At 25.5% G+C, this 14733-nt stretch overlaps 1 protein-coding gene across 1 annotated transcript; it reads left to right on the forward strand.

The window, feature by feature from the left end:
• The first annotated feature begins 198 nt into the window (after positions 1 to 198).
• On the forward strand, positions 199 to 8231 carry LOC112591600 (thioredoxin-related transmembrane protein 1). The gene is made up of 6 exons (XM_025335459.1): positions 199 to 772; positions 6011 to 6175; positions 6257 to 6431; positions 6506 to 6607; positions 7821 to 7919; positions 7999 to 8231. Exons 1-6 carry the CDS (start codon positions 609 to 611, stop codon positions 8110 to 8112), a joined length of 819 nt encoding a protein of 272 aa, XP_025191244.1. The 5' UTR covers positions 199 to 608; the 3' UTR covers positions 8113 to 8231.
• The last annotated feature ends 6502 nt before the right edge of the window (positions 8232 to 14733 follow it).

Genomic DNA, 14733 nt, shown 5'->3' on the forward strand with positions numbered 1-14733 from the left:
TAGTAGTAGTAGTAGTAGTAGTAGTAGTAGTAGTAGTAGTAGTAGTAATAGTAGTGTAGCACTACTACAGTACTGCAAATAAACAGTGTCCTCCAACATGACAGTAATAATAATAATAATAATGAAGTGGTGGCGTCTCGCGTCGTCGGGTGGTGCGATTGTCGTTTACCCACCGCCGCACCGACGCCGCCCGTGATTCGTGTACAACTATAACATCGGTCACCGTTCTCTGGTTCACTGTTCACCGCAGCGCGCACGCACAACATATTTGATACGTCGGTGATGTCTACTTCACAGTAGTGGTTACTCGTAATAACCGTAACTGTAATATCGTGTTGACTATTGTTGTTGTTTACATGGTGAAACGTTGATGTTCGAGTGCATGATTTCTCGTCAACGTGCACGTATCGGTGGACTTTTATCGTTTAGTTAGTTTTAATTTTTTCCCCTCCCCTGAATCTTCTACCGTCCGCTATCACAAGTAAAAAAACGGTTTCTTCACTGCACCCTTTGTTTGCGCCCGTTCAAAACACGCTCAATCCGATCCGCTGTCGCATCCAACAAACGGTACACGTAATTTTTCAGTCTACACATTCCACGTCGATAATATGTCCAAACCTCCGTGTGCGGTATTTTTGTTGGCCATCGGGTCGATGTGCTTATTGGCCGCCGCCGCCAACGGCGTAGACTCCGGAAACAGTGGTCATCATTCATTGGAACTGGACGAGAACAACTGGACAAACGTGCTGACCGATGAATGGATGGTGTTGTTGTGAGTATTTCGTCACACGTTGGCAATGTAGTTTTCATTTTTTAGAAATAGTTGTCTTTAGTGTCCGTGCCGGTGATGAATATCCAAATGGTGGAAGGAGCGCCATGCTTACTTTTTGCTAAATTTTCACGGTCATAAATTTTTCACAGGGGCGAGTGTGAATGTGTGTGGGTGAAAAATAATTATTCCCAAAACGTGTTGTGCAGAAACTTGATGTAGGCGACGCGCTACGTCGTAACGACAATGTGGACATTATTTATACTGTAACAAGTGGTTGAGATGGTAAAGCTTGTAACCATATGATTTTATCCGTTTGTCTTTGAATTCCTCGCAACACTATCTAATTATATGAACCCTAGTTTAGACTTTTATAAACCTAATTATTTCTGGACAAATTTTGCTTAACAGTTTTTATTTTTTAACTAACGAATACTTAATTATTTAGTATGATGAACTAGTAAGTATAGGTATATTTTTGACAATGAGATTTTACACATTTTTTAACTCTCATAATCATAAACTTATTAATCACAAATAATATCAATAAAGTAAAGACTTAAATGCATTTGTATAATATGTTTTTTATTGATTATATTACATGTTAAAGAAGCATACAGTTTTATTATTTTATTTAATATTAACCTACATATTTTTAAATATATAGTATAGGTAGATATATTTTAATAAATACCATGGGTTTTGTACCAATCAGAGTTAAAAATACTTAAATAATAACAAAATTATAATATTAAAAATAAATATGTTTTTTTGCAGAATTATCTAATTTCTTGTGAACGAAACAAAAAGTGATTTTAATTTTTTATTTAATTATTTAATTTGAAAGATTTATAATTTAATTTTAGTTTATTCAATAAGTAGTATTCTACATTATAACGTATGAAAGTCTTTGTTTTAGGTATATACAAATATTATAGATTCTGATTTGTATTGTATAGTTACTACAAAGTTTTTATTACTCAGAATATATTACAACTTGCATTTAACCCCTATAATGTAGGTTATAAGTAGAGAGCGGATTTTTAGGTTTTTACATATTTTTATTAGTTTTATGCAGCTTTATGAGAGTGAAAAATATGGACGATTTATCCATCACAGAGTTTGTAGGAAAAAATTTATTTAGCATATTAAAGCATATTTTGGACTTAGGAGAATATTTAGCCTATTTTTCATATTTTAGAATATATTCTATTATTGTTCATAAAAAATCATATTACACATTACTAATTTATCGATTTGTGATATTTTCCAGCAACAATTTTTCTAGGAAAAAAATTATTTTATATAAGAATGATAAAAATTAAAAATTATTCAATTATATACTTGTTTGTAATCAAATTGCTAATGTTGGTCATTCTGTTATTCTTAATCCATGATTGTACTTACAATCCTATAATAACGTAATAAGAATGATTCTTAATAATAAATCTATTTTATTTTTACTTTTATATTGTTTATTGTTTTAACTTTTAATGTGACGATTTAGTTAAATTTGTAATATTCATTTTTATTTTTTAAAATGCCGAAAATTAACAAAAGTTTAAAATATTCATATACCTATGAACTGTTTTGTATTTTTTATAATTAAATATTCTATATAGTTACCAAAAAGGAATGGTACATAAGTTATTTATTGTTTTTATTGAATTATTTTGGAAAAAAACATCATATTATCTGCATATTTACAAGTTTAAGAAATATTTAGAGAATATTTTAGGGTTTTTTTAAAACATATTAGCATCATATTTTAAGCTTTTAAGAACCTAAAAATCCGCTCTTTAGTTATGAGTTATGACATTTAGTGTTTGGGTTTAATCATGAATGAATATAATAAACTACAGATATACTATATACCAGGTGTTGGCAATTAAATTCTATGGAGGTCCAGAAAATCAAAAAAAAAAAAAAAATTGAGGGCCAGTAAAAACTAAAAACTCAGATATTAGTTAATAATTGTTGTGTTATCGCAACTATTATTGTAAATAGTAATAAACTATAAGCACCATCGTAATCTCTAAATACATCATAAAATAGATAAAATACATATTATGTGTGGAAAATCAGCATTATTAAAAAAAAAAAATATTTTTTGTGGTCCAATTATTTTTCCTTCACGGGCCGGATTTGGCTCGCGGACCACCTATTGCCGACCACTGCTATATACTATGTGTATGGTAATAATTCTTGTAGAAAGACATTCAGTTATTTTAAAATGTATATTAGCTTGTAAATATAATATTATAATATTACTTTGCATAATACTTATTGTATTATATTTTAATAAAACCGAGCATTTACTGTCAAGCACACTTATCATCAATGTCTATTGCATCCTGGTTATAATTCTGTTGCAGTTAACATTTTGACCCCTGCTAAGAGTCTTAGTAATAGTGAAAGCTCATAAGTAGGGCTTGGAAGTTGATGACCTTAAAAACAATAAAAAATGACCTAAAAAATATATGCAAATATGACATAAAAATGGCAAAAAATGTCCTAAAAAAATTACAAATATTAGTTTTATATTAATAAAAATACATTTTTTTAAAATATTTTACTCTATTTTACTATAAAATTCAAAATATGACATAAAAATCCTTAAAATAGGAAATTAAAAATATTTGTTTTATAAATTTATCAAAACTTACAAATTATTTAAAAATAGAAATCATTACGACAACAACAAATGTAATCGCCGAGATAAAATTGGATAGGTACTAATCTTAGTCTGTGGTAATTTCCAAGTTTTAAGTTATCAACATAATGGTCGACAAGAAACGATAAGAAATGAACTTGTGTAAAATCAGTAAAAATAACTAAAAATGTGGGAAAACGACCTAAAAATGTCAAAAAATGACTTAGAAAGTAATAAACACCAAAAAAATGCAAAATAAAAATTAGTTATTCAGATTCAGATGCTTATGAAACAGATTTGTGGCCAGGAGAGCATCGTCTAAAAAGTTCTAAAAAAAAATGCAAAATGCATCAATTTCCGAGTCCTACTCATAAGTATAGCAGTTCTTAAACTGTGAGGCAATTAACAGGTACTAAGTAGTATAATAAATATATTTTTGTGGTTAGAATTTCCTGTTTTTAAATATTTTTCTTAAAGCATTGATTTTAAACTATCAATGAGTGAAAATAGTTAAATCATTCAATTAGGTACAACATATTTAAATATCGTTTTACATTATTTTATGATGTATGTATAACTCGAAAAAAGGTATTGTTTCTTTTTTCTTAGACTAAATATAAATGTTTTAGAGGACGCTACACAGACATTTCTTGTCTCTGTCTTACAAGTATTTAATATAGTAAATTTACGTTCAGCAGATTAGGTTTAGCTTTGTTAGTTTATGAATTAGAATGAATTGGCTTATAATAAACCTTGATGGTAAAAAGATTATCTGTGTTTGTATGTAGGTTTTTTACGATATTTCAATTTTTTAGCAAGTTTTGCTTATGTAAAATAAAGTAAAATAAAAATGCTCATTACTCACTTAAAAAAGCTGAATTATTGTAAAAACCCACTCACAAACACTGAAAATTTTCTTGCCATCAAATTTCATTATAGGTCAATTCACTCTATGTTTTAAACTAATAAAACTAAACCTGATCTGAGTGTACATTTACTATGTTATGCAATTTTAAGACATAGACAACAAATTCCTGTATAACATCTTTTTAATGAAAGTATTAAATATATTAAATTATTTTTGGCCTACTTTATTTTATATTATTTACAAAGAGCTTGAAAATTATTTTCTATTTTTAGGGAGTAAAGTTTTATAAATTCATTTTATTGTACTATTGTATATAATTTTTAATGATAGATACTCAATCATGGTCCAGTCTGTAGGATAATAGTGTACATATAATATTTATATGAACATTGAACTATTGTTCTGCATTTGAAAGCAATAATAAGTATACTATAGTTTTAAATCTCTTAAATTATTCAAAATTTTTCTTCTTCTATGGGTATGTATATAAAAAAATGTCACCTTTAAATTTTTACTATGTTTAAATAAAAAACAATGTGCAAATTGTATGACAGCTAAAAAAAAATTACAATCTAGATAAGGTTTTTTTTATAATTCATTATGTTCTTATCAAAACTAATGTACATTTTTTTTTCGTTCTGTTATGCCATACTGTGTGTAAGATAAAATTTGAACAATGATTTAATTTAATTTAATGATGAATAGTTTATAGACATCATAAATTTTATGTTATTATGCAACATAGGTAATTATAATTTCATAGTAGGCACATATTTGCATGTTTGATTTTTTTTGTTTAAAAAAATTTTAATTGGTCTTCTATTTTAAAAATCTAAATTCCTATCAACAACAAAACTAAGTAACTTAAATTAAATAATATCAAAGTATAAATAATCTATTTTTATATAGTTAATTATACTTATCATTTATTTAATTAAATTCAATAAAAAAGTACGCTTTACTTATTTTTGCAATATTATTTATGCAACATAATCTAGAATTTAATTATATAAATATGCCTAGTATATCATGTACGTTAACCTGATTCTAAAGATCAAGTATAAATAATTATTTGTTATATAAATAATTTAATATAATATACTTACTTAATTTTAAAAATATACTTACATTACTTTATAAGCAAGATTTAATTTGTAAATATAACATGCTTTGTATTATTAAATAAATATTATTTATTCTAATACAATTAATAAATGTATTTATGTATACAATATTAATTTAACCTATCTATGTACAATATTTTAAGATGTTTATTTTGCTAAATACCAATAATATTAATACTTATATTTTTTTTAAACCAATTTGGTTGAATTAAAAATTTTATGAAATCAGTAGCTTGGTTGAATTTATCTCTTTCATACCTAAAATATTTTATTAAATATAATAATAATTTGATTGTTACTCCATAACACATTTCTGGTTAGTTTTAGGTGGTTGTGTAAAGAAATGTAGTTAATAAACAGAACATTTATATTTTATATTTTGAAGTATGAATAAGTTATTATAGCTTATTAATACCTTTGACAATAATTCAAATAAAAATAGCAAACTTCTATGTAAGAAATTACTAGTACTAAGAATGATTTAAGTATTTGTTGAAATGCGGCTGTGACAAAGTCTACATTTTTTTTTATATTTATACAATCTGATTTAATTAATGATTTTTATACCATTAACTAGAATATTTATTTTATTTTAGCTATGCTCCTTGGTGCCCTGCTTGTAAGTCACTTGAACCTGAATGGAGAGAATTTGCAAAATGGAGTGAAAGTCATTCATCAATTTCAGTTGCAAGTACAGATATTACAATATCGCCAGGACTTACTGGACGTTTTATTGTTACAACTTTACCTACCATTTTTCAGTGAGATAAATTGTTTAATATTTTATTATAAGTATAGTTAATTTTTATTTAGTAATATTTAAATGTTTTTACTTATTATAGTGTTAAGAATGGTGTATTCAGATACTATAAAATGGGCCGTGATAAAGATTCAATGATATCATTTATAAAAGAACGAAAATGGGAACAATTAGAATCAATTTCATCATGGAAATCCCCTAATTCAATTCAAATGTCTCTAGTTGCTCAATTCTTTAAACTCTCGCAAAAAGTTAGGGTAAGTGTTGTCCTATCTTTATAATTCTAATTAATAAAATTAATATAATATTTTAATCATTTGTTTTTATTTAGATTTTGCATTCAACTCTGATGGCTGAGTATGGACTTCCAACTTGGGGATCATACTTGATATTTGCTATAGCAACCATATTTATTGGTGCCATACTTGGTTTAGTAAGTATACAATTTTGTTTATTTGTTTTAAGATTTTATCACTCTTAAAATAGAATAAAAACAATCATAAATTGTTATCCTTTAATCATTTACCTTTCCAACAATTAAATAAAGAAAGTTAGTAAATTTGATTTAATTTGTTTTTGTAGATTTAAGCACAAAAAAATGTATAAATATGTATACACTTTTGCATTAAAAAATTAAAAAAATGCAATAAATATATTGAAACAAACTTAATTATCAATAAAATATAAATCAATGGGTCAGTGGTTGTTTATCATTTTTTTGTTTTTGTGTACTTAATCGAATATGTCTCACAATGTTCATACGCTGTTCGAAAGTATACCAACGTTCGCTACTGACCTTAACTCCCATAATTTGCAATAAAGAATTAAAAGATAAAACATGCTCTCCAAATTCTTTTACAATACATCTTATTCCGTTTGAACAATAATTTTACTTTAGGCATAATTGAGCTACATTTTGAATAATCTAATAAATCAAATAAGTACACGGCAAAACACAAAACGCGCAGTACTCTACAAGGGTTGTAGACTAGATGGCAATTAATAAATTATCAAACGTTCTGTTAAAATATTGTAATAGCTTGCAGTTTTAAGATAAGTTTTGATTGTGACAATTAACGAGGGTTATCGCTTTATCAAAAATTATATTTAAATAGGTACCTTTACTCTATATAACTTTATTAAATTCTCATCATTAAATAACTGATCATTTGTAAAATACTTTGCAAAATATGGATAATCAAACTTATATTTGATTTAGTTAATAAAATATAAAATTATGGTATTTTTCAGCGTTTTGCATTGAAAACCGTTAAATATGTGTTTAAATTATTATTTATTGTTTAATATTTCTTATTAATTTATTTAGATGCATAATTAAAATATTTTATATAGGACATAATAATGATACTATCAATTGAATGATGTTATCTTCTTCACTAGTTCTTAAATCATTTTTTAACAACTAAATCGTTTTTGATAATGTTTTGGTTGGCATGCCTAAGTTATTTTTGTATCGTTTACTCAGATACATGAGATAATTACTTTTTTTTAATAAACTGTTAGTTATTTATGTTTATTCAACATTTGTTTCTACTAAGTCAGCTATAGAAATGATAATAATCTTAATTTGTTTATGTAATATTTTACTTTGTCAAATGTATAATATTAACTTTAATTACTTTTAGGTATTGGTCTGTATTATTGATTTAGTTTATCCTCCAAACCACCATAAAATACCAGTTAAAGATGGAAAAGACGAAAATAGTGATAGTGGTCAAGAATCGGTCAGTAATAACTTGAAAATTGTTTTATTTATTTCCTTCTGGCTATTAATAATAGTAATAAAACATAATTTTATTTCAGGACGATGATGATGAACTTGTTAAAGATGAATTATTAGATGATCAAGCTAGCGATGAACCAACTGAAAATGAACCTTTATTGAGGAATAGACGAAAAATACGTAAAACTGACTGATAACTTTTTTTTTTAATCGGCATAACTATTTCTTCAACATAATTCCAATTAATATAATTTATACCGATTAATGTATTATAGTTCTTTCTAATACAAATCATTATATTGATATTATTATTAATTTATTTTTAGGTCCACATTTAATTAAGTTTATTAATATTGAATACTTTAACATAAGCAGTCAATTATTTTTTTTTAATTAATTGCTTTTTTAAAGAAATTTAGGCTTAAAGCATTAGCTGTATTGCTTGCTTGTTCCTAAATCTTTGTAAGTAGTCATTTTTATAAGAAAATTTTTTTAAATGTTTCATTCATGTATATAAGTATAAATAAATAGCCAAACCTTAATTAACTCTGTTATTATTATTCTATAAATTGTCTAAACCATTTTATTTTTTTAAAAAATGATTTGTAGATATTAAGGGATTTAAAGCAGTATTTATTAAAATTAATCATTTTATAAATTATTTAAGTTATATCAAGATTTTGCATACAAAAAAAAAAAAAAAAAAAATGAAGAGAAATAAACATTTCTGTTTGATTACAAATATATGTATAATAAATATTTTATTTTAAGGGATGTCAGAAATGTCTGTACACAATTTGTTTTTTGTTGAAGTCTTGAGTACAATCACCCATTAAAAATATAGAGTATAAATAGTATAATACTTTTTTGGGTTTGAAATATTCATTTTTTGGCTGTTCTAGCGTGTAGGCTTTTCCTATATTTTAAGTCTATTAGCTTTTAGTCTGTTCATACGGTTTATGCATTATTTATGTGTATCCTTATCTTAGTCATATGTAGTTATTTATGATACCTCTGAGTATGTTGCCCACTATTTTGAAAATAGAATATTTGTTAAACATGGTATTTACAATATGTATATTTAAACCAAATATCATAGTTGTGTTTTATATTTTATCATCAATTTTAAAAATTAATTCGCTCAGTACCTCAGGCATGTATAAAATTCATTAAAAAAAAAAAAAAAAAAAATATTTGTTTTTCAGTAAAAATTGTTAACTCTGATAACTAATTAACAAAATATCTAATATGGTTTGATAGAACTGCAGTATTTGAAGAAAGTTCACAAAAAGTATAAGCATACATTTTTCTTACAAGTAATATTTTATTAGATTATAATTCTTAAAACCTCAATACTGTTTAATATACAACAATAATCAAAATATGTGTATTCAATTTAAATTAAATTTTGGTATAAGTTTAGAGTAATAATTTAAGAGTGTATTGATTTTGGATTTAATATTGTTTTAGCTAAAAGGATGGTATAATGATAAATTAATTATAAAAATTTCATAAACACCTAGTGTTAGGTTTGTATACAAAGTACTATAGCCCCCATAACCCTTATTATGAGAAATGTATCAAAATTTATACATATATCTTATAATTATGTCTATACATGATTATGTTTTGCTTAATTTTTTGTCATTTTGTACATTTTGAAAATCAAATTTGTTTAAACTAACAATTTTAAACGGAATTACTTTCATACTACTAAAGCTTAAGTTTTTAAGAACTCGTATGGAATTATATTTTATAATGTTAGTCTGAATTTTTATTATTTTGTATACAGTTGGAATTGTATTTGAATAATAATTTATGAGTAAAATAATATTTTAGACTTGAATATCGCTTTAATCTATATATTTAGAATATTTTTCATTAATAATGTAAATATTGATAGTAAGATACATTATAAATTCTACTGTTACAGCTAATTTTAATTTTATTTTTTAGAACTTTAAATACTATATATTTTAAATATTGGATACATATTTTTTCTTTATATTTTTTATAACAAATATTTTAAAATATGAATGTTTACAAATTAAAGAATGATTTACTATTAACCATATTATACTATTCTAAATTAAACAGAGATATTAATTAAACTTGGTTGTATTTATTTAACTCGCATAAGATAAGTAATTAACTTGCATAACATTTTTACAGTGTCTTAGGATATGACAAATTTTAATTCACCAATTCATCATTGGTTTTAAATAAGTATTTACCCTAGTGGAATACTGCAATATACTTGATTTTTTGAATCAAGACTGAGGAAATAATGTAGTACAGGTTAAGAATTAATGATCATAATTTTTAAGATACTTACATATATGGTCATTTTAAAAAACTCGTTTCCATTTGCATTCAAAAATATTTTATTCAAGAAAAATATTAATTACATAAAACAATTAAAATGTTAATATTATCTCCCTTTTTGTTCATTTACTTTACAATTTTGTGTTACTTGCTCTCTTCTCTTCATCGTACTTTCTAAAACAACACTTTCTTTCTAAGCTAACACTTTGTCCTATGTGAAATATGGTGACATTCTTTCATTATTTTATTTATTTTGCGTTCAACCCTTCTGAACCACTTTGATTCAAAATTTTGTAAACCGCTGTGCAGTTCAGTTAGTACAATTATTGATGGAAATACTTGTTATAAAACACAATATTTCATTGGAATTTGCAATATTTGTTGCTTTTCCATCTATAACTTGTATCTGCACAGTTACACTTCTACCAAACTATAATAACAATAGACTTTTGTTTTGTTCCTCGGCATTAAATAGCAAAATATTTATGTTTCCTTTGCATAATTAGCATCAATAGCTTTTTAATTATATGAGTTGTTTACACTCTAAATATATTTTTTTACTGTACTAAAATATATATATATAATAAAATAATTTTTATTGTTAATAGTATATGACAATAATTATTTCAGTAGTTGACCATATTAAAATATTCAATCATTAATAAAAATGTTAGATAATACTACAAAAATGTTACGTGTAATTTGATTCAGAAAGAAAAATTTTAATATTGAATACATAGGGATATAGGAATTTATATACCAAATTTGAGATTGATAATATGAACATGTAATATAGAATACATACTTATAACTATTAAAATGTATATTTATATGTTGGAATTCTATGAACACATGTATAAAATATATTAAATAATTGACTATGAAACATCTATTATAAATTTATGAAGCTTACAATTTTTTATTTAGGTACACTCTTATCTTATCTTACAACTTATTAAATATGTGGCAATTTCTTTGGATAACTATATGTGAAGTTGAAAATCGATAGCAATTTTTCAGTGTGATGATGAGCTATATAATGAAAAATGTTCAAAATTGAATTAATTTTATAAGTATTTATAACAGAAGAAATATTAAGTATAATTACATAGTTAAACAGACAATTGAAAATAGATTTAAATTAGATACTCTCGTATTAATTATAAGTGAAATTTTAGTAAAAGTTAAATATAAGTTTGGGGAGGCAACTGCGCACATATCCTTTCTTGTAAGTTCTTGGTTATATTATATACTTATAGTAAAATGTGTTTGAGAAGAATTAATCCTTTCAATAAGTGAATATGTCTACAAAATCACATAGCCCATTTCTCCCATTCATTGTTTGTTTAATTTATTTTTACAATGCAGAATATATAATATAGTATATTATGCATCATATTTATTGCAGACTGTAGCTAATAAATTATATTATATATACCTATAATAATAATATAATTTTTCCTATAAATATATAATTGAGTACTTCTTTAATGACCAGTGTTTAACATTTAACAGATCACATTAAAAGCCAATTCCAATAAATAATAAAATAATGCAACCTGCTGAAGTATAATATACTTAGCCAACAGCTATATAGTGTAAAATATTATAGGTACAATGAATAGGTTAAAACTAACGGGTTTATCAATTATTATTAATTTATTAAACCTTCGTTACTTTTTTATCTCTTTTCTCAAAGTAAACTTTAGACTTTGAACATAAGTCTACCACTTGATTCATTACGCATTTACGTATTTAGGTAAAATAAATATTACTGTAATCTAATTTACTAATGTCTAATGCACTATCTAGTATAATTTGTGTCTTATATTTTCTTATCATTTATTTACAATTTTGATTTTAATTTTAATTACTTTTTATAATCTATCACGTGTAATTGTGTAAACAAATACTTATCTAAGAACATTATATACATTTTTATTATTATTTTAATCGAAATCCCGAATACCGAGTAAAAGTGGTTACAAATAATGAACGTTAATGGACATTTAATAAATTTTATTTTAGAACATTTAAGTTTTAAATAATATTCTTTAATGATATTTAAAAAAACTTTATATTTTATAATCCTGTAAAATATTATTAATATTTATTCGGAGAAAATAAAAATTGAAACCAAAACAAGTTATTTTTACCGATTAAAGAATCTATAGATACAGAACTAAGTGGAGAAATATGAATCCCAACCAAGTACCAACGGTCAATATTAAGAGTTTTTTAAATTATATTGGCATTGAGCATTGTAGGACGTAGGTAAACATATTTATTCTCGATAATAATTTAATGATGTATTACATTGGCTCAATGACTCGCATAGAATTAGACTATTAATTGTACTAACCACACGGCCACATAGCTAATATACGCAATAATTATGTATATAAAAATGATACAATATTTAAAAAAAAATAAAAAATATTTTGGAATTCGTTTAATTTAACACAAACGAATACCTACTTACGTCTTTACTTAGTAATTGGTGTGTTAGTAGGTAGGTTTCATACTTCGTTTATCTCTAATTAGTTACATGCTCAACAATACGTGACTTATAGGCTTATAATGATTTAATATATAAAAATGTAACATATAGGTATCCAGGTAGGTTACTTACCTATATATTATTATTTATTAGTTATTACCACAAAACTCGTGTTTATATAGTTGTAAAAAAAAAGTTTCTCCACATTACACGTCATGCGGCAGGTGAAATAAAACAAAGAACTGTGTTAATAAGTTATTATCATACATAACATAATTGTTAAACGTTACAAAATGTATAAATTACCAAGTGAGGTTAGAAAAAAAAATTGAAACCTGGTAAGCATTTAAGACTAGGCCGATTCTCATACGTAAAAGCAGCTGTAAGATAATGTTTTAAATTTAATGAACCGACTACTAATAAAGCTATACTTTCATATATTATAGGTACCCACCTATAGGTAATTTAAGAAAGAGAATACATTTTTGAAAGGTCCTCAGCTGAATTATATCTCAAAAGTATAGTTGCATATTCTGCAGTTTTAAGTTCATATATATAGAACTTCACATCTTGGTATGTTATATATGATTACGTGGGTGATGACTAAGACCTGAGGATGCTTCGATATTTAAATTATTTGGCTAAACAGTAAAATTAACTTATATATCACTTCATTTCTCGTAAACATTTAGGTATTTCAATTTCAGGTATTTGGTGATCACGGTCAATAAAAATGTGAAAGGAAAAAATACTTTACGAAATCTAGAAAGATGTAGGCAGCAGGTATTTACTATTTAGCCAACAATTCAACTGATACGCATAAGTGCCTATATACAATTAAATTTAAAACAGTGCTCTATGTAACATATTATGTATTTTTTATACATAATTTAGACAAAAGTTAAAATTTATCGCGGACTAAATTTTTATGTAATTTTATTATTTAGTTTCACGAAAAATTTATTTTTTATGGTCTGATAACCATAATATAGTATAAATTATTTCAGATTTTCATTATAATGGTAGAGTTATGAAGTCTGCTTTTTAAATATCTATTCAACCGATACATATCATTTTTACATGATGTGTTACAATGTTTAACAGCATCCCTATGACCTATTTTCTACTATCTAGGTTTATAGATATTTTCTAATCACAATCGATTTTTTTATTTAATAATTCCACGTTTTTCAAAATGTATTGGTGTTTCAGATGATTTGTTCTTTAGTTAGTTAACACTTTAATTATCTTCCATAAATGGTTTAATTGTACCTACCTATTAAATATCTGCCGCGAGTCGTGTTTTTAGATCACGGCGCACGTCACACACAACAAACAATTTTATGTGTATGTGTGTATGTATGGAATATTATGTTCTCGAATTGTATTGTGAAGATACAAATATAATCGAACGATTCGATCAGTAAAAAAAGGGGTGCCACAGAAGGCCGCCACTTGACGTTTTGTATTCGTATATACGGTAAGCATATTGTACAACGTTTATTTTGAATAATTCACGTATTCGATACCTAAATTTAGTGTTCGTATAATCGTATATCGGACGAACATTGTCCTAAAATATTCTCGCGTTCAACCATCATAGCAGTAGGTCCCTGTCTGTACACAGTACACGATAAATTATAATATATAATATATATATGTATATTGCATATATATAATATATACGACGACAACAACAACCAGTTTTTGGCCCTACCTCTTTATAGAAGGTAAAAATGAAATAATAATAATAATAATAATAATAATAATAATATTATTATAGTCGTGTAGTGCAGAGCGTACAGACAATATAATAATATTACGGGCGGGAGCAGATGCCCCTAAATGGATTTGTGGACTACGGCAGCGGTGGAGTGGCGGTGTCTGGACAGCATTATGGATTATTGTGTGTTGTACGGGCGACGGCAGCGGCGTCGTCGTCGTCGTCGACACCGTCGTAGCTTGTGTGTGTCGCGCGCGCGTGTGTTAT

Source organism: Melanaphis sacchari, unplaced genomic scaffold (assembly GCF_002803265.2).
Source record: "Melanaphis sacchari strain LSU unplaced genomic scaffold, SCAv2.0 Contig13_pilon_pilon, whole genome shotgun sequence".
In the NCBI taxonomy this organism is placed as follows: domain Eukaryota; kingdom Metazoa; phylum Arthropoda; class Insecta; order Hemiptera; family Aphididae; genus Melanaphis; species Melanaphis sacchari.